This window comes from Sinocyclocheilus rhinocerous, unplaced genomic scaffold (genome assembly GCF_001515625.1).
Source record: "Sinocyclocheilus rhinocerous isolate Xijiao unplaced genomic scaffold, SAMN03320098_v1.1 scaffold382, whole genome shotgun sequence".
NCBI lineage: Eukaryota > Metazoa > Chordata > Actinopteri > Cypriniformes > Cyprinidae > Sinocyclocheilus > Sinocyclocheilus rhinocerous.
This window is the reverse complement of record NW_015642829.1, coordinates 627,974-652,378: the sequence shown is the minus strand read 5'-3', so window position 1 is coordinate 652,378 and position 24,405 is coordinate 627,974. Positions and strand designations below refer to the sequence as shown.

The following is a 24,405-nucleotide window of genomic DNA, read 5'->3' as shown; positions in this document are numbered from 1 at the left end:
TTATTTAATATAATTTTAGCTTTATTTAAACATACAGTAGACATGTTGAAAAGGATAGTTTTAGCTAGTAAATTGCTTACAACAACTTAATGCTAAATTAACCAAACTAAATGAATCAGTTGTGGTGTATAAAAATGTTTATTATTATTCTTTTTTCGTAAACAATGCAAGGCAAATTTAATAAAACATGGGTTGATTACTGAATAACACTTATAAATTAATAATAATAAAAAGCAAGAAAGAATTATTATCATTTACACTTTTTTCATAAAAGTTACTGTATAGCAGATTAGGTTAACCTTCTGGCTGTCTAAACTGGACAGGAACAGATGAACGGTTTGGGTATTGTGCATGGTACATCACTGAACGCCAGATCATCTGAAAATAGACAAAGCTTTGTAAAAACTGATCATGAAAAGAGGAAAGCATCACTACAAAAGGAACACATAGAATACAATTTAGGTGAAGGAGTTAAAGGATTTATACATTATTCCTTTGGATCTGTGCAATGAATGTGACTTTTTATTGACAGATTTTTGTTAACTGTTGTTAACAAAACAAGTAGCAACACTTACTCCATGTCTCCACACAATTCTCCATCCCACCAGCATTATTGGGCTCTCCAAAAGCCCAGCCATTATAGCTCCACTGCGTTCCATCCAACCAAACAAAATTATTTGTCTGTCAAAACAGGAAAGTGACTTACTAGAGGGACAGATATGGTGGAGAAATGAATAAACCATGTGAAAAAGTGAAACACTGCAAAACAAATGAACATACACCAATGATTCTCCGTCCTCCAAGCCATGCGCGAGTGCGCCCGCCATACCGGTCCATTAACTTGCCCATTCCGTCACGACCGTAGCTGCTTGTCACAGAGGCCAGGTGGCCATTGGGGCAGATAGATTGACATTGTAACTAAAGAGAAACATTTTATAAAATGAAAATAAAATAGAAATACTGTTTCATTATGTCATTAACCAGGATATGTTTTCAGCAATTACATTTTAAGTGTAATGAAATGCAAATTAACCAAATTGGACGAATCAGCTGTAGGATGTAAGAAATGTATTATTATTATCATTATTTTCTAAATCTTTAAAATGTGCGTGTGTGTATGGTTTTTATAAAAAAATCTACCGGACATGTACTGTATGAAATCAAACATAAATGTCGCTTGATGATTGTTTTCTTTGATTTACATTTCCTGCCAGAACCATATTACTCTAAATAAACAAATAAGCTTCATAATATGTTTTCTATCATTATAACAAGTGAAAATGACATTAATACCTCAGCAGTATAGGCATCAAGGTTTCTTGTGAAGTACTGGTAACATTTGCCCTGTAGGACAACTCCTCTACAAGTCCATCTCCCTGTGGACATATCACCACACTACAATCACCATTCCATATCGCAAAGCTTACATTACACGTGACGTCACACCAGCTTGATAAAGGCAGCTGTTCACAGTGATCCTGAACAATGCAGTATTCAGTGCATTTGGCCAAGTAGTACCAAACCTGTTTGCTACTTGTACACAGTGGTAAAACTATTATCATCTGAGGTGGCTTACCAATCTGTGTCCTTCGTCTTTCCCTCCCAAGTTCCATTTGTATTTCTGGATCTTCAACCGCTATATACTCAGCCTCAAGTGTAGGCTCCTCCTTTACTACATTTTCTTCTTTTTCATCTTCCACCTCTATATTAGTTTCAGACTCTAACTGTTGTACAGCTTCCTCCACAGGTATGATGTTTCTGTTCATCTGAATGGCAGTTATTTCTGGCTCAGGCTCTAGTTCTGTCTCTGGCATCTCTTCAGTCAGGTAATCTGCCTCTAGCATCGGTTCCTCCAACATCACTTGTGTCTCTTCTGGTACTCCGTGTTCCTCTGTTGTCTCTGGCCCCAGCAGCACTGAATCAGGCTCCAACATACGTGAATCTGCAACAGCTTCATCCTGCATCAGAGGACCTTGCTCTGCTTCTGTGTGCTCTACCCTTGGTTCTTTCTCAACCGCTGGCACCTTCACCACTTGATCAGGAAGCTTCTCATCCTGAACTGGACTGGCAGAAGCTAGTTGTGATCAGAAAGTAATAATGTTAAACAATCTAGAGATTAAATATAATTATTTACCACTTTTAAGATTTTATTTAACATTTAGCTAGTAAGATATTCTAAGCTTTCACCAATAATGACTACTTCAAAAAAGTAGAAGATATTTTGTTGAAGATGCATGATTAAAAATATGTAGTTTAAAGTGTTAGTATTCCCCCAAATTTTAAAAATAAGTGTGCACTATTGTATTATTCCACTCTCAAAAGAGCAAAGTTTTACATAAATAAGCAAATCATTAAACATTTATACCAGTGTTTACAGAAAGCTGCATTAGATGCATGGACAAGAGTATAACAAATGGAACACAATGTTAAATATTAAACTAACACAGTTAATATTAACTGTATGTTTGAACAATATGTAACTACAGCACAGATCATACCTGTTATGGTGAGAACCAGCAAGAATAATTTTCTCATCTTGTCAAAAATCCTCTAAGAGTTGCTTTCTGCAAAGAGATGATTTAATAATAAAACCAACATAAATAAATCAATTATTTAAGTTTTCACTTGATGTTTTTATTGACTATAATTGTAATTCATAAAAGCCGTCTTCATTTTAGAAGGGACTGGGCTACACTGAAAGAAAATGTTATTTAAATGAACTTAAAGGCAGAGTAAGTGATTTTTCAAAAACACTTTAGAAAACTGATTCGGGCCAAATCGCAAAACAAACTTGTAGCCAATCAGCAATAAGGGGCGTGTCTACGATGTGGAGGAGAGCGCGTTCAGTGCATGGTACGGACATTAGCCTAGCCGAGCCGAGCGACAGAAAGATAGAGATGGCGTTGCCTGGGTTGCGTGCGTATATGTGGGGCGCAGCTATCAAAATAGGGGCAAGACCCTTTTGGGGTAGGGGCGTGTTTGTTTTGGTGATTTCAAATATCAACATTGGCTACCAGAAATCACTTACTCTGCCTTTAAAGTTATGTTCAAAATATTATTTAATATCACTGAATCAACCAAAATACATTAGGTTACACCAACTACACTTAAGGGTTAAATCATTATGACCTGCAGATTATCAAGATTATAAAGAAAAGAAAAGATTTTATTTTTTCAGAAATATGCACAGTAGATGGTTATTCTCACCATGTGTTGATCTTGTTGGTCTGTATTGACTCTTCACCTGCGTTTCTCTCAGTGCTGTGAGATCCAATCAGTGCTTCTTATAAAAGACCTTTAGGACAGTTTTATGGCCTTTGTCTTATCTTCGCATGCTTTGACCGTTCTCTGTAGATCCTATCTTCTCGCTCACAATTGGTTGATTGTGTACGAAGCCTGCACTCTATTGGTCAAACTTCAGTCATTATCTTCAGCAAGTATAAAACTAATATAGGAAAACAAAGATAAAACCCAAAGCTAGGCAATTTAGAAATCACGGCCAGAACATGTTCAGGACAACGAGGACATAATTGTGCAGTCTCTCTGTATACTACTTGTCAAAAGTTTGAACACACAGGCTCTTTATTTATCAGTACTGTTACATTTTCCCATACTAATAACAGCGGAGTGGAGTGAGTGTGTGTGTGTGTGTGTGGGAGCATAGGCCTGTATGGCTAACATCATGTGTGGATTTGACAACAGCACAGCAACTGACACTGTGGACAGGTGTTATAAGCAATGGGTATATCAAAATGCCATGTCATACTGAGGAAAGGAATACTGTGGATAAAGCAGCTGTCAAAAGTTTCATACCCACAAGCCTCACAGTGAGTGTGAGGTCTCAAAAGTATTACGCATGAACAATGCATCCCTGTTCATATGAAACCTAAACCCATAGAAGAAAAGCTGAAAAACTACATATTATCTCTATCATGTTATCTTAATTGCAAAGGTAAATATTCTTCAGAATTATGACAAACATTATGCCAAACATTTCCTTGAAAGGGTAACTCATAAAACATAAAATAATTTGTATGACTTCAGCACTTTTAGTACAATTAATTTACCACTGCAAACTGTTTTTCATCCTTTTTTTTCCAGTCCGAATGTTTACCTGCATCTTAAGAACTTGGTCTGACCCTTTTTAGAGTTTGATTTAGTTGTTGCAACCCTTTGAATATACCTTGAATAAAAACAATACATTTTAAGCTATAGACAAAATATTTTACAGTGCACAGCAGAAAAGTAGCCTAATGTGATGTTATCCACCACTGTCAAAAAAGTAAATAGAACTATAGAAAAACGTGTGAAAGAAAGGTATATTGTTTTAAGGAAATGCATAATTATGTTTTACAGGAAAAAAGTGTTTACCACGCTTACCTACAAAAATACTATGATAAGAAACCATTTTATCTTATACAAACGTCGCTCATATGCAGATCGTCGACATGTCTCAGAGCATTTGCGCCGTGCTCGCTTAGCGTTCCGACGAGAGCACGCAAACCACCAAAAACGTACCAGGTACCACCAGTACTGTACCGGGTGGAAAACCCCCCAAAATTGAACCGTACCGAGCCGTACTATGCAGTGGAAAAGCGCCATTAAAGTACTTCCGAAGAGCAAGAAGCACATCAGACTCTTCTTCTTCCGTTTTTTGGCGTGTTACATCCTGTGTGCATATCGCCACCTACTTTTGCTGTTATGCAGTCATGGTTTATTTATTATCAATTTATTCCTTGTTATTCTTTTCCTGTTCTTACACACGTATATACACAAATATTCCTACTTAAATAATTATTCGATGCTCCATCCCATTCCTTCTCCCCAGGCTCCACCTGGCGCTGCGTGTTCCACATCAGACTCACCACGCACTCCTGCTTTTCTTCTTCTTCTTCTTCTTCTTCTTCTTTGACGTTTTATGGCGGGTGGCAAACCAGCTTTAGGTGCATTTACCGCCACCTACTAGGATGGAGTGTGGTGCAATGACGTCAAAGGATAACAAAAAAAAAAAAAAAAACATTTGTAGTGATTCTTTAAATCCTGTTTATTAACTCTGTATCTTTGAGATACTTAAATAATATGTGAAACATTTCTATAGTCACATCTTTATTTAACAATTTCTGAAGTGAGATCTGATTTATTTCTATATGAAGTGCTTCTGTAAGTTGTACTCTTTCGTTGTCATATCCTTTACATTTTATTAAAATATGTTCAACTGTTTCAGGAAGATCACATTTACCACAAAGTCCAGACTCATGTTTTCCTATTATAAATAATGATTGATTAAGTGCAGTGTGTCCAATTCTAAGGCGAGATATTATGCCGTCTTCCTTTCTATTCCCAAAAATTCTCCTCTCATTTCCAACTGTTTTTTGAATATTATATAAATGCCGTCCTTTATTCTCACCATCCCATTTACTTTGCCATATATCTTTTAATGCTTTTTTAATTAGCCCTTTTATTTCTAATTTACTCATTGGAACATTAAATTCTATGTCTGGATGTTTTAATGTTTTTTTCGCTATTTGATCCACCACTTCATTACCTTCTATCCCTATATGTGCAGGAATCCATACAAAAGAGATAATGGTTTTTGTTTGTATTCTGAACAAACTTTGTAAAATGTCTGATAAAATGTCTTGTCTAGTAGAAGATTTACGACTCGTTAAACTTGATAGTGCTGAATAGGAGTCTGAACATATGACTACTTCAGGTATATTAATGTCTTCAACCCACTGAAGAGCCAATAATATGGCAATCATTTCTGTTGTATAAACTGATAAGTGATTAGATGTTCTCTTTGCTATTCTATACCTGAACCTTGGAACATATATTGCTGCTGCTGTGCGTCCTGTTTCAGGATCTTTAGATCCATCTGTATATATATGAGTTACTGATATATATTTCTGATCTAAATATTTCTGTACTATTGAATCTTTAGATTCTTGTCTGTTTTTATCATTTATACTCACTAAAACCTGAAGGTCAACTGCAGGCATTGGGAATAACCATGGAGGTGTTACTGGCAACACAACAGTATTGCAAACATCACAATTACTTATTCCAATTTGATGTGCCTCATTATTTGCTTTCCATCCAAAACTATTTATATTTATGTATTCATGTTCCCAACAGTTTTCTAATACTTTTTTAACTGGATGTATTTCTGAATGCCCTTTTACAGTAGCCCAATATACCAGTTTCAGCTTCAACCTGCGAAGCTCCAGTGGCATCTCATTCATTTCAACCTGTAAAGCTGATACAGGAGAAGTTTTAAATGCTCCACAGCATAATCGCAATGTCTGGTTTTGTATTTTATTCACTTTATCTAACAGAGATGCTGAGGCAGTTCCATAAATCATACTCCCATAGTCTAATGTAGACCTTATAAGTGCACAGTATATTCTTTTTAGAGACTGTCTATCAGCTCCCCAATCTATTCCTGCCAAACACCTCAGTACATTTATTCCTCTTTTACATTTATCTACTATCTGTTGAATGTGTTTTGCAAATGTTATCTTTGAATCCAACCAAATACCTAAAAATCTAAATTCAGATACTTGCTCCAGTTTTTGCTCATACAATTTTAACTTAACAACTGGTGTTTTCTTCTTTTTTGAAAAACATATTATTTTAGTTTTTTCCACTGATATTCGAAATCCCCAATTACTTGCCCACATTTCAACTTCTTTAATAGCATTTTGCATGCTTTCTTCTACATACGACAAATTTCTACCTCTTTTCCATAAAGCACCATCGTCTGCATATAAAGACTTTCCAATCCCTGGCCCAACTGTATTAATCATATCATTTACCATTATGTTGAACAATATAGGGCTGCACACACTACCTTGTGGAGTACCATTTTCAATTGCATATTTCTTTGAGTACGAAGACCCAATCCTTACTTGAATGGTTCTATCAATTAAAAAATCCTTAATCCAATTATACATTCTACCATTAATATTCATTTTATTCAGTTTAATTAAAAGTCCTTCCTTCCACATCATATCGTACGCTTTCTCTATGTCTAAAAACACACCAACTAATACTTCTTTATTAATCTGAGATTTTCTTATATCTGAATCTAGGCTTAAAATTGCCGCACTCCTGCTCCAGCCGGACATATTATTTTGTAATATGAGTATTGGAGGGCTTTTATTTTGGTATTCAACATCAGACAGTTAAAAATCGCGTTCGCTGGAAGAGCACTGCATTCGGATCAGTTCTCTGACGGTTTTACCGTAATAGACCGTTTATGCGCGACCGTCGAAATAACGTGGCGGCTAGATTGACCGTGCTTTTCGACTTGGCAGCTGGCTTGACCGCAGTGACAAAACGAAGATGAGCACAGCACACATACTAACCTTCCCCGCTCTGCTCATGCTGCTCTACAGTAAGTATATTGATGATGCTTGGATTTCTCATTATCTGACTCTTTAGTTCGTTGTCTGTGTTCTGGACATTTTAAAAGAAAGAAATTTCTTACCATGGGAACTCTTGAGGGGTGAGTTGGAAAATACATTTAATAACTTTCATTAATAATTTGTATATTTAGGCCTATTTGTTAAAAATTATACTTATTTTTATTATTTTATTTTATTTCTACTCGATTAAATGATTTTTAAAGTGTTAAAGTGCCTTGTAATTAGAATTGGCTATAACACTGAGAAAATGGCATAAGGTTTAAAAGTTATTACAAATAATTATAAAAAATAATTTGTTTTTATAGTTTTTAAAAATTGAATTAAATGTTTTTTTAATTTTTTAAAATTTTATTTGTCTATCGACATCAGCTTTGTGAATAGATTTGGTTCAAATTCAAAACTGTTTGATTTGTGTGTGTGTGTGTGTGCTTTTTCAAAGAGAGCTGGATGCTTTGAGGCTCTGGATTGGGTGGGTGGGGGTCTTGTAAAACACTGTTTACACAAACTTCTCAAACAGCATTTGAACACATGAGATCCTGAGGGTGATAAAATGTCTGTGAAGAAGTTGTCCAGATCTGAACTTCACTCTGATGTGGCAGGGACCCTTTCATGTCACTGATGCCCCTTGACTGAATCCTTGTGTATTGGTCATTATCATGGAGATTATGGTCACCCAGCATACCATGATAAATTCTTTATCCCGTCTAGTCTAGAGATCCAAATATCTGTTAACCACATGAAGTTTTGCAGCTTATATAAAATGGCTTGAATGTATATTAAAATAATGAATATAGCTAAAATGTTGACTTTGACTAAATTGATTGGTTTTATTCTGATAACTTTCATGTTGCAGGCCACTAAGTGATAGCTAGGGTTGTTAAATACCTTGTGGGGTGGGCTGTGATTGTAACCCCAGTCCTCTTCCAGCTGAAGACGTTTTAAGTTACAGCAGCATAGTAGGTCTTTGTATCTCTGGGTAAAAAGACCCTATCCAGCCTTTCTCTCTCTAGTCTCATGAAAGTCAGTTCTTTTCTACTGTTAACACATCCAGTGGACTATAGAAAATGACTTACACAGTCAAAGGAGAGTGTTTTCCCTCACTTTCCCCAGAAGTGCATGTTTTTCCGTGTGTGAGGAGGTTATCAGGCTTGGTTTGGACTGCCACCCCCCACTAAACACAGCCAGACTGTGTCAGAACATCCATCCATTACTTAAATTCCTACACATCCCTGTTCCTGGCACCACCAGAGCGGGGAGTGAGTGTTAGTGAGGTTTCACATTTGAGGAGAAACTCAAATCTGTTCATTCTGAAATCTGTTTACTGTATTCTTCCTATTTACCTAAATATTATATAATTTAAGGGTCATAATATATAGGAAAAAAATCTAACCCACTCTTGATGTCAGTGTCATTCATACAAATATTCTGTGTTAAATTGAGGCTATGTGCCAGGAATTCAGTTTGTCCTGAACAAAAACTCTATGGGGCAAACATATAACGATCCCCCCATAGTCTTTCATTGAAAGTTGAATTTTTGTCTGCTATTTTTTTTGTGGTGTGTTACAACATTCATGTGTTAATTTGTATATTCCCTCTCCTCCAGTTCCTAGTTCAGATCCTGTTACTGTGACGACAAGCAAAGCCAAAGTGGAGGTACATGAAAACACAAGTAAGATCATTAGTCTTCAGATAATCAGCTTGACATATTTAGATATATAAAAGCTTTCAGACCATATTGATTTGACTCTTCTGTCTGTTCTTTGTAAAAGATGCTGTCCTGTCCTGTGAATTCAAGACAGAGAAAGAAACAAACCCACGTGTTGAATGGAAGAAGAGGCAAAGATGTTTCGTATGTTTATTTTGATGGAGATTTTACAGGTACTGTAGGTTGTTGTTTTGCCCACTTTCATATTAATTGCAACCATGTCCCTAAACATGTCCCCCATCTCTCTCAGTTGCATATTGCTTTAGATATTTTATCATTTTAAAGGGGAAGCGTGTCATTAAAAGGACTTTTGGCAGTAAATTACATTCTATTTGGTGTGTCACATTAGTGAAGAGCAGGCAAAAGCACGCACATCGATCTCAACTGGGTGCTCGACATCGCGATCCAAAAAGTCCGGTAGCACAGCACTTTGCAGATTCAAGACACTCAGTTTCCACTCTTCAGTACATAGGCATTGAGGTAGTGAAGTGTCCGCGTCGCGGAGGTGATATCAACCAATTGCTTTTACAGCGTGAAGCCTTTTGGATTTATACATTAGACACGTTGGCCCCTGGATTAAACGATATCTTTGATATTCGTCCATTTCTTTAAACACAAGATATCTATTTACATATAATAAACGCTTTGTGGTTATTGATTTGTATTTATGTACCTAGGCAGGCATCAATTAATGTTATTAAATAATATATTGAGAATTATATTAGTGTATTTTGCATAGCTTTATATGTTTTTGATTTATTTCTATTTCTTATTTTTGTTTCTATGTTTTTCTCCTTGGTTGACATGTAATTTTTTTGGTAGCCTATTATTATTATCACGATAATATTGTACGGTCATGTGACCTTTGATCACCTGGAGGTAGGCCTATAAAGATTGGGATATCAGTGTTGTTCATTTGTCTGAAGAAGAGCCTGCGTGCTCGAAACGTCACATATGCTATGCGACAGTTTTTAAAAATATATATATTTTTGATACTTTTGGAGCTTTGGTGTTGCCGTGTGTCACATTAGTGAAATTTTGGCCAAAAAAAATTCGCCCACGAACATTTGCCAATCAAGAGTAAATCTGATTGCACATTAATGTCTTTCAGTGAATATTTGTTTTGTGCTTTCATTACATATATTTAGGAGCCAAGCACCGAAGGTGCGTAGACACCTATTGTATCCCTTGGCGTTCTTCTTCTTCTTTTTCCGTTTCTTCCTCTCGAGTCTATGGCAGCCCATACTGCTTGCGGCGGGAAAGTTGTGAAATTTGGCACACTGATAGAGGACAGTCTCAACATTAACTACAGCAAACGAAACCACCGTAGGAAATTCAGAAACATAGCGTGAGGAGCAATGCTAATGCCCAATTGCCAAATTTTTTGATAGTAAGTGGCAAATAAATGCAAACAAAGTCGGCCATCAGTCATTTTTTCTCTTCTCATATATAAAAATGTCTATAACTCCAAAACAAAATGAGATATTTTCACCAAATTTGACATGTGTGGGCACACTCTAAGGACACATACAAAATTTGGTGGGATTGTGCCTCTTAGTGGCACTATAATTGAACAAAACATGAAATTGCCATTGACTACAATAGAGTATTGTGATATAAAATGCTATATTTTACGAATGCATTGGTGTACCATTACGAAACCTTGTATGTACCATCGAGACAATGACCTGAAGGTACTCAAAAAGTTTTCAGACAGTGCCACCTTGTGGTCAAAAGTTATAATTAAATTTTAAATAAATGCTAATAGCTTTCTGTGAATTTTGCCTATCATAATGAGACAGGTATTAATAGATTCCTTGGGTCATGCTGAGAACAGTGATACCAATGTTGCCATAGTCAGCCAAACTTCCTGTCCGCCATTTTGATTTTCTTTAAAAACCTACTTTTTCGAACTCCTCCTAGACCGTTGGTCCGATTTTCACCAAAATCGAATCATATCATCTTCAGACTATGCTGACAAAAAGTTATGGATTTTTTGTTGATAGACAAAACCGTTTTCGCATACCACAGCAACGAATTTGAGGCATGATGCCAAAATGACACTTGAGGCTGTATCTCTGCAATGCTTTGGCATATTGACACCAAACTTTGTGTGTGCCATTGTCAACTCCTACAGAACACACATCGATTTGATAACAGCGCCACCTATTGGTCAAACGTGATAGGCCAATAAATCATGTTACTAGAGACTGTATTTATGATTTTTCAGACGTTTTGACTAAAATCATCCTAAAATGGCTTCAATTACTCATTTCTGCAGTTGGTCTGATGCTTGCTTCTGTAGTGCTTGGCCCCATAATTGCTGCTTGCAGCTATATTTTTTCTTTAAACTGTTCTGACTTTTACTATTACCAGGTTCATTTAAGGGCAGTGCATCCATCAACGGGGCAACAATGACCCTCCGTGGTGTTACACAGAAAGACTCAGGAGTGTATCATTGCGAAGTCACAGCCCGCCATGATAAAATCAAGCTGGGGGAGGTCACTGTCACCCTCAATGTGCTTGGTGAGAATGAAAATCTTTTTAATTATTCGATCTTGTAATCTCCTTTTCATTATTTACATGAATATATGAATGAATGAATATACACCAAAAATATTCATAACTCTCAGTCTTAAACACAACCTTTCTATCACTGACCAATGTAATGCAACTCTAGGCGCATTTCCATTACCCTTCAAATTGCGCAAATTGAAATTGCAAATTGAAAATACGCCTAATGGAAACGCGCCTTCTGTCTTACATGGACAGTGGCACCACATGCGCCGTCATGTGAGGTCCCAGAAACAGTCATGAGAGGATTTTCTGCAGAGCTCCGCTGCAAAGACAAACTGAGCGTTCCCACTGCCACCTACAGCTGGTACAAAGACAACAAACCACTTCACACAAGCAATCTCCCTGAAATCAACTACACCCTGGACCCCAAAACAGGGACTCTGGTTGGTGTAATGCTCATCTCTTTTTTTCCCACTGACAAACTTGTATTTTGATAAAAAACTAGATAAAACTGGCTGAAACTGTTAGCCTTTTCCCCTGATAGCTAACAAACGCTGCTTATGCTTATTTGGCTTTGATGCACTCATGACATGTCAAGTATGATTTATATATACTGTTTCTTTTCCTTTGCTTTTGAGCAGAAGTTCAAGGTGGTGTCAAAATCTGATGAGGGTCAGTATCGATGTGAGGCCTCCAATGGGGTGGGGGCACCCAAAAGTTGTGCAGGCCGGCATATGAAGATAACTGAATGTAAGTTAAGTTCATTTTGGTCCTTTTAAAGGGTCAGAAAATAAGAGAAATCAGTTTTACTTTATATTTTGTAATACAGTAAAAGAGTTGAAAATGAAGGCATTTACAGCAAAGTCTTAAAGGTACAGTAGCAGAAAAACCCTTATGTTCTGTTGAGGATGACTACACTGTTTTTGTTTGGGGACCAAGAGAAAAATTTTAATGGCAGTAATTAAGTAATTATTTTTCCTTAAAGTTCCTCTGTTTTATCACAAAGTAGGTACTTTTCAGAAATGTGCGTTTTGACTAAAATCATCCTAAAATGGCTTCAATTACTCATTTCTGCAGTTGGTCTGATGCTTGCTTCTGTAGTGCTTGGCCCCATAATTGCTGCTTGCAGCTATATTTTTTCTTTAAACTGTTCTGACTTTTACTATTACCAGGTTCATTTAAGGGCAGTGCATCCATCAACGGGGCAACAATGACCCTCCGTGGTGTTACACAGAAAGACTCAGGAGTGTATCATTGCGAAGTCACAGCCCGCCATGATAAAATCAAGCTGGGGGAGGTCACTGTCACCCTCAATGTGCTTGGTGAGAATGAAAATCTTTTTAATTATTCGATCTTGTAATCTCCTTTTCATTATTTACATGAATATATGAATGAATGAATATACACCAAAAATATTCATAACTCTCAGTCTTAAACACAACCTTTCTATCACTGACCAATGTAATGCAACTCTAGGCGCATTTCCATTACCCTTCAAATTGCGCAAATTGAAATTGCAAATTGAAAATACGCCTAATGGAAACGCGCCTTCTGTCTTACATGGACAGTGGCACCACATGCGCCGTCATGTGAGGTCCCAGAAACAGTCATGAGAGGATTTTCTGCAGAGCTCCGCTGCAAAGACAAACTGAGCGTTCCCACTGCCACCTACAGCTGGTACAAAGACAACAAACCACTTCACACAAGCAATCTCCCTGAAATCAACTACACCCTGGACCCCAAAACAGGGACTCTGGTTGGTGTAATGCTCATCTCTTTTTTTCCCACTGACAAACTTGTATTTTGATAAAAAACTAGATAAAACTGGCTGAAACTGTTAGCCTTTTCCCCTGATAGCTAACAAACGCTGCTTATGCTTATTTGGCTTTGATGCACTCATGACATGTCAAGTATGATTTATATATACTGTTTCTTTTCCTTTGCTTTTGAGCAGAAGTTCAAGGTGGTGTCAAAATCTGATGAGGGTCAGTATCGATGTGAGGCCTCCAATGGGGTGGGGGCACCCAAAAGTTGTGCAGGCCGGCATATGAAGATAACTGAATGTAAGTTAAGTTCATTTTGGTCCTTTTAAAGGGTCAGAAAATAAGAGAAATCAGTTTTACTTTATATTTTGTAATACAGTAAAAGAGTTGAAAATGAAGGCATTTACAGCAAAGTCTTAAAGGTACAGTAGCAGAAAAACCCTTATGTTCTGTTGAGGATGACTACACTGTTTTTGTTTGGGGACCAAGAGAAAAATTTTAATGGCAGTAATTAAGTAATTATTTTTCCTTAAAGTTCCTCTGTTTTATCACAAAGTAGGTACTTTTCAGAAATGTGACTGGCCTCTGCACTATTGTTCAAAGTTTGGGGTCAGTTGAATTTTTTGGGAAAGAAATGAATACTTTTATTCAGCAAGGATGCAATGATCAAAAGTGAGAGTTGAGACATTAATGCATAAATGTACATAAATGTATCACTGTCTGTTTCCATAAAAATATTAAGCAGCACAGCTGTTTTCAACATTGATAATAATCAGAAATGTTTCTTGACACCAGTTAACTTGTAATATTTCAAAATATTGCAGTTTCTGCTGTATTTTTGATTAAATAAATGCAGCCTTGATTAGTATAAGGAACTTATTTAAAAAAAATGTATCAACCTTGAACTTTTGAATGGTATTCTAGTATTGTTGTTTCTGTTTGGGATCATTTTGACCACAGCAAAAACACAGTCAATGTTTTTAGATACCAAACAAAACATGAGGGTTAACTCAAAAGGTCAGAGAGAAAACTGAATTAGTCTTGCCACAAAACCCTTGACTAACATAATAATTGGACCAAGTGTAAATGAACATCTGTTTGACATGCTCTGTTGCAGTTGAGCTGAACATGACAGTAGTTATAGCAATAGAAGTGGGAGCGTTCCTGTTCCTCCTCTCATGCTGTGTTGCCATCTGTCTGTGCTGCAGAAGAGGGTGCTGTTGTTGCTGCCGCAGTGAGTACCACTTTACTCAAACTAACACAATCTAAACAGGCTGTTTAACTTTGAAATATGTCTTGTCCTTATCTTCTAACATAAGTCTCGAATTTACCAACAGAGAATAAAGGAGAGACAAAACAAAGGTAAGTCTTATGCAGTATTTTTAATGCACTCTTACCTATAAGAATAATACATAACAGGCCTTTAGAAACAAAGCAGTTATTTCTTTGCACTTTTCAGCAGAACAAAGACCAGCTATAACCCTCCAGATGTAAGTTTCCTATTGATAACTCACTAGTCAAATAGTATAATACTGGCACTAAAGAGATTTCTGATTATAATAATGGCTTGTCTTCATCCCACTGTTCATCTCTCTCCTCAGCCGAGACGCTACAAACATACACAATCCTTTGTGCTATGACGTGTGCATACTGGATAGTGCTGTGCTAAAAGAAGTGAATTATAGTGACCTCAGAAACTAGAGAACCATATCTTACATCAAGTGCACTTGTACATCTCTCTGTTTTGCTCTGATGGCCTATCAGAGCAAAAAACACGCCCCCTGGTGTTGAGGTCCATCCACAACAGACCTACATTATGGCTAATTTCTGCGGTTTCTTTTGTGTTACTGTAAAAAGCTTTTTATTTTTCAATTTAAGAGTATTAATTTTTTTTAGATAGCATGTAGTATTTTAATTGTCTCATATCTGTTTGACTTCTCACAACTAGAGTTTATACATACTGTAAATGTTACACTATTTCATACTAGATTTGTCCAACTCAGGTTCAGGCAATGGTTTCAGTCGTCAAGCCACTGAGCAGAGGCCCAGTTATAGATGTGATGGTCCACTTGATTTGAGTGGAAACGAGCTTTACTTGTCTCAGGATGTCTCTAAAGTCTTTTAATCATCATACACTCAGTGTTTAGTAGACATGAATCACAAGCACCTTGACTTGTTTCTATGTGTTTTATTCAGAAGTATAATCTGTTGTCTGATGATGGGTATTTCTCAATGAAATGCCATTTGCTTATTAAAGGAATAGTTCACCCAAAAAGATTTGATGCTCTATCAATCATTTACCCTCATGTCCTTCCAACCCTGTATATGACTTACTTTCTTCTGTGACTCAAAAAATATATTTTGAAGAATTGACTTCCATTGACAAGGGACACACACACACAGGTTTGTTTTTGTGAAGTGGGGACATCCTATAGGCGTAATGGTTTTTATACTGTACAAACTATATGTGCTATTGCCCTACACCTAAATCTACCCCTTACAGGAAACTTTGTGCTATTTCAGATTTTCAATACACTCCATTCTGTGATTTATATGCGTTTTGAAAAGTGGGGACATGGGGTAATGTCCTGAAAAGTCACCTTCTCCTTGTAATACCCATGTCATACCCTTGTCATTATACAAATTTATGTCCTCATTTGTCACAAAAACACACACACACACACACATTTCTGAAAATATCTTATTTTATGCTCCACATAAGCAACAAAGCTATACATGTATGGAACAACATAAGTTTGTGTAAATGATGACAGAGTTTTAATTTTAACATCTTCTAAACAAAGATAAAAAAATGTGTCTGAGCTAATTTAACTATTTGGTTTAGCTGATGTGTGGCTCAAATGAATCAGCAGTGTCTCCAAAAACTAGATGTTCTGGTCTTTTGTTACATTAACTGATATGTAAAATAAAGTAAATGCAAAATTCACACTCTGCTGCCATATTTATTCCTCTTCTTACACAGATTAAAACACTGTAGCATATATTTTCAATGTTACATAATGCACAAATCAGTTGATTTGTCCAAGTTAATAGTCACATCCAACAGTGTGAGACATTTCATTAAACACAAAATGTCCATAATGCTGAAAACATTTACTTGAAGAGTCACAGCACTGGAATGTCCATCAGCAGGAATAATTCAAATCACTCTTTAGAATAGAATAAAATGTGCTTTATTTAAGTGTGCACAAACACTAGGAGCTCAAGGAGCTCTGGGGTACATGCATACACACACATAAGATAATAAACAAATATACACATAAAAAAACAAACTAACACACATAGATTGAGTAAGATAAAGACATAAATATGTATTTACATATGTATCCAGTAATGCGTCGATCACACTTAAGGCACTGTTAAAGTCCCCCCCTTCCGTTATCTGGTGCTGGCTTTTTTTTTTTTTTTTGGCACAAATAAACAAGTAACTATATATTATGATACATAGTTAAAAACTGCACAGAGTGGGGTTGTACATGTTGCTGTCAGTGGGCAGCAAGGCCTCCTGCTCATCCCCGCCCCCAATGCAATGTTGACCAAAAACCAGCATGAACATTCACTCAACTTATTAGCACACACACTAAACTATAGCCCCTGACACCCAGCTTTAGTGCGCAAAACTCCAACACAGCACTTACTGAACGGGATAAAGAGGTACGTCGGGCCGCAATACTAATTAATGTGAGCTAAACGCGGTCAAAAATGAGTATGTTGCATATGTGTGAGGTTATAAGCGTGTCTGTTTTCCCGCTTTCTGCGCGAGCTAACTGTTAGCATCCTGAAGGGAACAGAGCTATTAGCTGGAGTGCTAACAGAACTGATTGTAAGCCAGCCCTCTCACGCCCGACAAGCAGTAGGTAAACATACTTGTAAACTTTATTCTGGATAATTTAAAATATATTTGTGTCCATCGAAATATGTCGTTGACGCATATAACTCGTCGCGAAAAACAAACGCGCGAGTTTCCGTAAAAGTTAGCGCGAGCAGACATTCAGTTCAACCAGGCGTGTCTTTCGTCAGCAACAGCTAACAAAGAGGCCAGGTATACATACATATTCCATCCATGATTGTACATGCCGTAGACATTCTATTCCGCACGAACCGCGTAATTAAACACCGTGATGTTTCTTCAGTCGCACGGCTGTTTTCGGAAGTCTGTCAGCCGCCGTGACTTCGGCCAGGATTTCCGGCTGCTTTTACATCTGCCCTTCTCTTGTTTTGTTTCCGTTTCTTCCATTTCCGTTTTAACTTTCCAGAATCAAAAGTCTTGATGTGTAGCTACCCCTGGAAGTTTCAGAAGTTTTAAAAAGTCGTCTTTTACGCCCAATTTTGCGGTTATATTACGAAACCCAAAAGCACTCCAACATGGCAACTGCGTTTGTATCGATTCGCGCGTCGTCTTCCCACCCAGTCGCTGGAGGAAATTATATTAATAAAGCGTTAATCCACACACTAAAATAATAAATGGATTGAACAAATGGATTCCATGTTTAATAAATAAGTGCGTCTCCTGTGTTTAATAAGAGTGCTGATGTGGGGAAAATGTCTTGGTGGGCCTGTACTCAAGCAAAGCCTCGGTGTTGCGTGAGAGTTTATTGGACTTCAGAGACTTCTTAGAACGCAAGAGTGCGTTAACCTGACCATGTAGTGACTTTTAGGCACATTTGTATGTTTTGTATTACTTTGTGTTCATTAAAATGCTAAACATAATGTAAAATTAAGTATTCCAGTTTTTATTTTTAAGTATATACATGTAAAGATAATTAGGTAACACTTTACAATATTATTTGTACCATAAACCATAAACTAACAATGAACAATGCTACTACAGCATTTATTAATCTTAGTTACTGTTCAACATTTACTAATACATTTTATAAATCAAATCTTTTAATGCACGGTGAACTAACATGAACAGTTGTGTTTATATAAACTAACATTAACAAATATTAATAAATGCTGTAAAAAATTAAAAGGTAATGAGTCATTGTTCTTTAATGTTAGCTAATGCTTCAACCAATATTAACAAATGTGACCTTATTGTAAAGTGTTACTGATAATACTTGTTCACTTTTTTTGTGATTAGCTGCAAAAGAATGTGTCTTTTAACTTTTATATTTTTTATGTATTTGCTTTATAGTTGGACAAGGAGTTGAAGGGATGTCAAAAAGTGAGACAGAGGAGATGATTGAAATTGAGATTGATGGACGGGAGAAACAGGAGTGTCTAGAGGAAGGGTAAGTGCTTTTTCATTCTTTCTCTTCCTTTTTTTCCCTTCTCTGTTTGATGTGTTTAGAGGAATCATCTCATTGAGCAATGTGTGTCTTGTGCCTGTGAAATGATCTGTTTCATGTGACCAAATGTCAGGATCGAGGAGCAAACCATCACAGCAGCTGAACTGATTACTCAAGACATTGACATCAATGAGCCGATCGGTAACCTGAAGAAGTTACTGGAGCCTCGTCTTCAGGTCCCGCTGGATGGATATGACATTTGTCTGCAGGACATCCTAGTATGTTCTTCTATATGAATGTAATCTTATTTGAGTGCACTCATTGTATTCATGGATTAAGCTCTTCACTCCCTGACTCTGCTTCTTTCCTCATGCAGTTGCATCCTGATCACAGCCTGTTCGATCAAGGAGTGAAGACAGATGGTACAGTACAGCTCAGCGTGCAGATTGTCACGAAACCGGGTAACAGTTTACAATGATCTCATATTGCTGTTGGACAAATCTCAACTTGTCAACATGCCCTTCAGGCAAATGAAAATCTTTGGGTAGTTGACGTGTCCTGCGGAGTGACGTGCTGTTGTAAACAGCACTTAGCTAATTATTTTATAATTATTCATGCCGCTTTTATGAGCTCATAGTAATTGAGGGACTACATGAGTATTTGCACTTCTAAAAAATAATCACACCAAGGACCATTTAAAATGAATTAAGGAAGGCAAAAACATGATTAAAAATAGTGGAAAAACTTGAAATGAAATCACCAGTTACATAAGATATTGTTTCTTTTATATATTCATATAAATTAAATACTAAGATAGATCTTCATTAAAAAAAAGTAATCCGGCAACTACCCATTTACAGCAATAATAAAACATTAATATAAACGTGACTTTCTTGTGGGTTTGTGGTCTGTTTTAGGTGAAGAAAAATTGAATATTCTGGAGATTGTGAAACCAGTGGAGACTGTGGAGGTGGTGATCGATCCAGACGCAGCTGCTGGCGAGGAAGCCCATCTGGTGGAGGATGGACACATGATTGCGGTGGAGCGAGCTGCCATTCCTGATGAGACTTCAGAGCAGGTGACCCGCTGGGCGGCCGCATTGGAAGGGTACCGCAAGGAGCAGGTTCGACTGAACATTCCCTATGGTGAGTTTTCCATTGATGTTAACATGTTTCAGAGTTAAATCTAAATATTTAATGGATTTTGTAACAGAGTGTAGTAGTAGGCACAGATGATGAGTACTATATCACACATACACTAGTGTTCAGAAGTTTGGAGTTGCTAAGATTTTTTTAAATTTCACCAAGGCTGCATTTATTTGAACAAAAATACAGTAAAACAGTACTGTAAAAAATACAGTAGTACTGTGAAATATTATTCAAAATAACTGTTTTCTGTTTCAATATATTTTAAAATGTAATTTATTCCTGTGATGACAAAGCTGAATTTTCAGTATCATTACTCCAGTCTGCAGTGTCACATGATCTTTCATAAATCATTCTAATTTGCTGATTTGGTGCTCAAGAAACATTTCTTCTTCTTATTATTAGTGTTGAAATATTTTTGTGGAAACCATGATACTTTTTTTCTGGATTTTTTGATGAATAGAAAGTTCAAAAGAACAGCATTTATATGGAATTAGAAATATTTTGTTACATTGAAAGTGTCTTTACTGTCACCTTAATCAATTTAATGTGTCCTTGCTGTATAAAAGTATTAATTTAAAAAAAAAAAATCTTACTGACTCCAGAGTTTTGCACAGTAGTGTATGCATTTCTACTAAAAAATTTCATACATCATGAAGCCTGAAATGGCAATGAATTGCAAAAGAAATCACAATTGAATTATTTTGTTACAACTCATATCAGATTCACATCTGAAAATAAGTCAGGAATTATTTTGGGTTAAGAAATGAACATGTAATACACTTGGTATTATTATAGTAAATTATCAACTTTAAAATATTCAATTCTGTAAATGTTGTAATACATTTTCATTGTCAGAACAGTGCATTTTTACATCCCTAGTCAGTAGCAGTATCATTTAATGAGCCTTATGTGTCTGTCTGTCAGACCCGGTGCAGTGGACAGCAGATCAGGTGATCCACTGGGCAGTTTGGGTTATGAAAGAGTTCGGCATTGAGGAAATGGAGGTGGGTGGCATTCACATTCCCGGCCGCCAGCTCTGTGGTTTCAGCCAGGAGGAGTTCCTCCAGAGAGTGCCCAGCGGAGAGATCCTGTGGAGCCACCTGGAGCTTCTACGCAAGTGTAAGTTTCACATAGGAAAGAGAGTGTGTTCTCCAACTTCTCTTATCACAATATTTTTAGCCCGTTTTTAATTTCTTTAATGCTCTGTGCAGATGTACTTGCGAGTCAGGATCAGGGTCAGGAAGCAACAGTCACCATTGATCAACGTGAGTATCAGTAGATCCTGAATCTGGTCTGTTTTTGCAGTTGCTTCTGCTCAGTTTTATCAACAAAAGCACCTTTTGAGTACCTTCTTGAATAACACTTTTTGTATAACCTGCACATGATTTGCTTAAAGGGCAGTTTGTGTCTCTAGGCAACACTTAAGCTTTTCGATGAAAGGAGCATGTGTTGGTCTTCTGGGTAACACAGTTTCTTGTTATTCTCCAGCTGTGCAGATCATTCCTGCCCCTGTGCAGCAGGCCACACCTACAGCCATTAAGGTGATGAAGCACAACAAAACACCCCGAGCCCCCCGTATCTCAGGAGAGGAGCGTAGCTCCCCTGGCAACCGCACAGGTACATACAAATGTTTATGTGTAAAAGCTCAGGTTTATCAATATTAGTATGTTTATATGAAATAATGCATGTAAGTGGTGTAAATGTAGTTTTTAATAATACATTTATTTTTTAGTATAAATTACATTTTGTTATTTGTAATGAATTAAATTGTCATATAATATTGATGATGATATCAGTAATTCATTTTTGAAATGTAAAATTACTGTTCTATAGTATGGGGCCAGTATAATTGTTTTTTTAAAGGAAATTATTACTTTTATTCAGGAAGGACACATTAAATCAACCAAAAGTGACAGTAAAAAACTTTCAGATTAAAAAAAAAATCTATTTCAAATAAGTGTTCTATTAAACTTTCTTTTCCTCAAAGAATCATGAAAAATATGTATCTCAGTTTGTACAAGAATAAGTAGCACAACTGGTTTCAACATTTATAAAAAAAAATAAAAAAAAATTTGAGCACCTAATTAGCATTTTAGAATGATCAGAATCTGGAGGATAATATGAAACTGAAGACTAGAGTAATGGCTGCTGAATATTCAGCGTTGCCATGACAGAAAAAAGTACATTAAAAATATATATATTAAAATAAAAAACATTTATTTTAAATGGTAATATTTCACAATATTACTGTTTTACAGTATTTTTGATCAAATGAATGCAGCCTTGTTAAGAGACAACATAAAAAAAAGAAGAAAAAAAAAGACCCCAAATGTTTTAATGGTAGCATACATATTGGTGAAATGTTGGATGCTTATATAATCTAATGTTGTCTTTCATTTTATGGTCCATGGTGGAAGAGTATTTTCCTCTTTCTGCCATTCAAATTTAACATCCTGTGGTGTGTGTTCCATTCAAATCGCATCTTGTGAATTTAATGGGAGCCATTCCTTAAATTCTGAATTTTGCCAAACCCTTCTACTAAGAAAAATAAGAATAGACATCTCATATGCAAAACTCTAATAAATGACTGTAGAATTGATTATGATTGTGTTGTGTGTCATCTCAGGTAATAACGGTCAGATTCAGCTGTGGCAGTTTCTTTTGGAGCTGCTGACGGATAAGGACTCTCGGGACTGCATTTCCTGGGTGGGAGAGGAGGGCGAGTTCAAACTCAATCAGCCTGAGCTGGTAGCTCAGAAATGGGGTCAGCGCAAGAACAAGCCCACCATGAACTACGAGAAGCTAAGCAGAGCTCTCAGGTGCGAGTGTATAATTTCCCCTCTCTAGTTTAGGTGCTTTTGGAGGGACGCAGCTAGTATTCAGCAAAAATGTAAATGACAACACTAACTCTATCCATCAAATCTTGTCTCCCCTAAACAGGTACTACTATGACGGAGACATGATCAGCAAAGTGCAGGGCAAGCGCTTTGTCTACAAGTTTGTGTGCGACCTGAGGACTCTGATCGGATACAGCGCCGCAGAGCTCAACAGCCTGGTGACGGAGTGCGAACAGAAGAAACTCGCCCGGGTGCAGCTGCACGGCCTCGGCCAGTCCGTCAACACAGTCACGCTGGCCACTGCCACAGGCCAGCCCGTCACCACAGTCACTCTGGCTGCAGCAGCTTTGGAGAAAGACAGTTGAGGAGGGAGTGGCTTGTTATTCCCAGCCAATCAGGAGACAAGTTTAAGATGGGAGGAAACCGGGTTCAACATTTGACTTTGGGCAGGGTGGGAAACAGCGGGTTTGTAAGCGGATGTGCGCTTTGTTGCGAGTGTGTATGTATGTTTGAGCATCCTTAAAATGCTTATAGAGCGAATGTTTGTGTGGATGTGAGAGACAAAGTATAGATGATCACGTATGAGCTTTCAGTTTTTGTACGCTTGTTCTCTGACTGCAGGGTAGCATCGGCTATATTTCCATTGTATATACTCTGTTTTTGATAGCCACGTGGGCAGTGTATTTTGATATTTTCCATTTGTAAAGGATCTTTTCTTTTTTATTTTTGAGTGTCCAATTCCCTCAAGGTGAGGTACTTTTTACTGTCCACCAGAGGGCAATAAAGAGACAGTTGGTTTTTTAACTGCCCTGGTCTTGCATAATGCAGCAGAAATCAAACACACCCTTTGTTTCTTGTTTGTGCACCAAACACAACATCACAAGGAGTTTGTATGTACATTCAAAACTTTATTCATGAATTAGTGTTGTAGAAAGCTTTTCCCCTTCTAAGCCAATGGTTTGAATAGACATTGAAGGAAAATGTCACAGAAAGAGCTTTCTTTGTTCCCTACTGACCACAGACACTCACCTCAGAGTATCTACTAATCAGCTCAACACCAGATTTTTAGAGCTAAGGTAATTCTATACAGGAACGTAATGAGCAGTGTGCATTGTGACATAACTGCACAATGTTTGAATTGGTTAATGGCTGTGTCTCATACAATGTATTTTACAACAGTTCACAATTTTCTTCAACATCATGGCACTTTTGAAATAACTATTAAGAGGTCATTTCAAAACACCGCATGGCATGAATTCATTACATTAATATTTCATATCTACCCGTTCCTTCCTATCTGCTCTGGCCTGTAAGGTGCTATGAGATACTTCAGTGAAACAATAAAAGAGGGGGAGAAGGTGAGGTGTTTTTGTCCCAAAATGTGTTCGTGAATATCACAGACACTGGGGGAATACAAGAGGGCAAAGTGAGACAAATATCACACAATCCAAAAATGGTGGCTATTTCTGAAGCAAAATCCCACCAGCACTCCATACCGCCCTTCCCTAATCCCGGCCCCATACCAAATCCCGACATGGAATAAAACTTAATGAGGCAAAAAGGGCCTAGACCCTTCAAAAAAAAAATAAAAATATGCAGAGTGCATAGAACGTTAAAGAACCAAAACGTGGGCTAATATTACACTTCATAATACAATACATACATCTTTTTCCAGCCCCATGCAACCATTTAAGTGTGTGTGGCATGGTCCAAAAGAAATAAAAAGCACACTTTGATTAAAGCATATCCTTGT

General features: G+C 37.0%; 2 protein-coding genes and 1 pseudogene across 10 annotated transcripts; 2 read left to right on the top strand and 1 right to left on the bottom strand.

The window, feature by feature from the left end:
- On the bottom strand, positions 1–4,902 carry LOC107756761 (bone marrow proteoglycan-like). Of its 5 annotated transcripts, none has more exons than XM_016573981.1 (8): positions 4,866–4,902; positions 3,208–3,445; positions 2,499–2,564; positions 1,577–2,074; positions 1,294–1,376; positions 781–918; positions 576–681; positions 2–378 (listed from the first exon to the last, which is right to left on the bottom strand). In XM_016573981.1, exons 3-8 carry the CDS (start codon positions 2,533–2,535, stop codon positions 311–313), a joined length of 930 nt encoding a protein of 309 aa, XP_016429467.1. In that variant the 5' UTR covers positions 2,536–2,564; positions 3,208–3,445; positions 4,866–4,902; the 3' UTR covers positions 2–310. The 5 variants fall into 5 exon arrangements, with proteins under 5 accessions (XP_016429472.1, XP_016429467.1, XP_016429470.1 ...); XM_016573984.1 differs by having other exon boundaries at positions 3,208–3,403; XM_016573982.1 differs by having other exon boundaries at positions 4,787–4,898.
- Positions 4,903–7,278: 2,376 nt separating this feature from the next.
- Positions 7,279–15,213, top strand: LOC107756762 (junctional adhesion molecule B-like; annotated as a pseudogene).
- Positions 15,214–16,663: 1,450 nt separating this feature from the next.
- LOC107756759 (GA-binding protein alpha chain-like) lies at positions 16,664–24,088 on the top strand. 5 transcript variants are annotated; one of them, XM_016573978.1, is made up of 11 exons: positions 16,664–17,087; positions 17,958–18,059; positions 18,574–18,670; positions 18,801–18,945; positions 19,044–19,128; positions 19,585–19,812; positions 20,740–20,934; positions 21,027–21,080; positions 21,304–21,432; positions 22,442–22,634; positions 22,756–24,088. In XM_016573978.1, the coding sequence occupies exons 3-11, from the start codon at positions 18,594–18,596 to the stop codon at positions 23,015–23,017; spliced, it is 1,368 nt and encodes a 455-aa protein (XP_016429464.1). In that variant the 5' UTR covers positions 16,664–17,087; positions 17,958–18,059; positions 18,574–18,593; the 3' UTR covers positions 23,018–24,088. The 5 variants fall into 5 exon arrangements, with proteins under 5 accessions (XP_016429464.1, XP_016429462.1, XP_016429465.1 ...); XM_016573976.1 differs by lacking the exon at positions 17,958–18,059 and having other exon boundaries at positions 16,665–17,087; XM_016573979.1 differs by lacking the exons at positions 16,664–17,087; positions 17,958–18,059 and adding an exon at positions 17,094–17,286.
- Positions 24,089–24,405: the final 317 nt, after the last annotated feature.

Excerpts from the sequence above, each read along its gene's own strand:
- LOC107756761 (XM_016573981.1), bottom strand. The coding sequence starts at position 2,535 with ATGAGAAAATTATTCTTGCTGGTTCTCACCATAACAG. Across the intron at positions 919-1,293 it reads TTGATGCCTATACTGCTGAG|TTACAATGTCAATCTATCTG; the intron begins GTATTAATGTCA and ends GTTTCTCTTTAG. Across the intron at positions 379-575 it reads GAATTGTGTGGAGACATGGA|ATGATCTGGCGTTCAGTGAT; the intron begins GTAAGTGTTGCT and ends GTCTATTTTCAG.
- LOC107756759 (XM_016573978.1), top strand. The coding sequence starts at position 18,594 with ATGTCAAAAAGTGAGACAGAGGAGATGATTGAAATTGAGATTGATGGA. Across the intron at positions 21,433-22,441 it reads CTCCCCTGGCAACCGCACAG|GTAATAACGGTCAGATTCAG; the intron begins GTACATACAAAT and ends GTGTCATCTCAG. Across the intron at positions 22,635-22,755 it reads AAGCTAAGCAGAGCTCTCAG|GTACTACTATGACGGAGACA; the intron begins GTGCGAGTGTAT and ends TCCCCTAAACAG.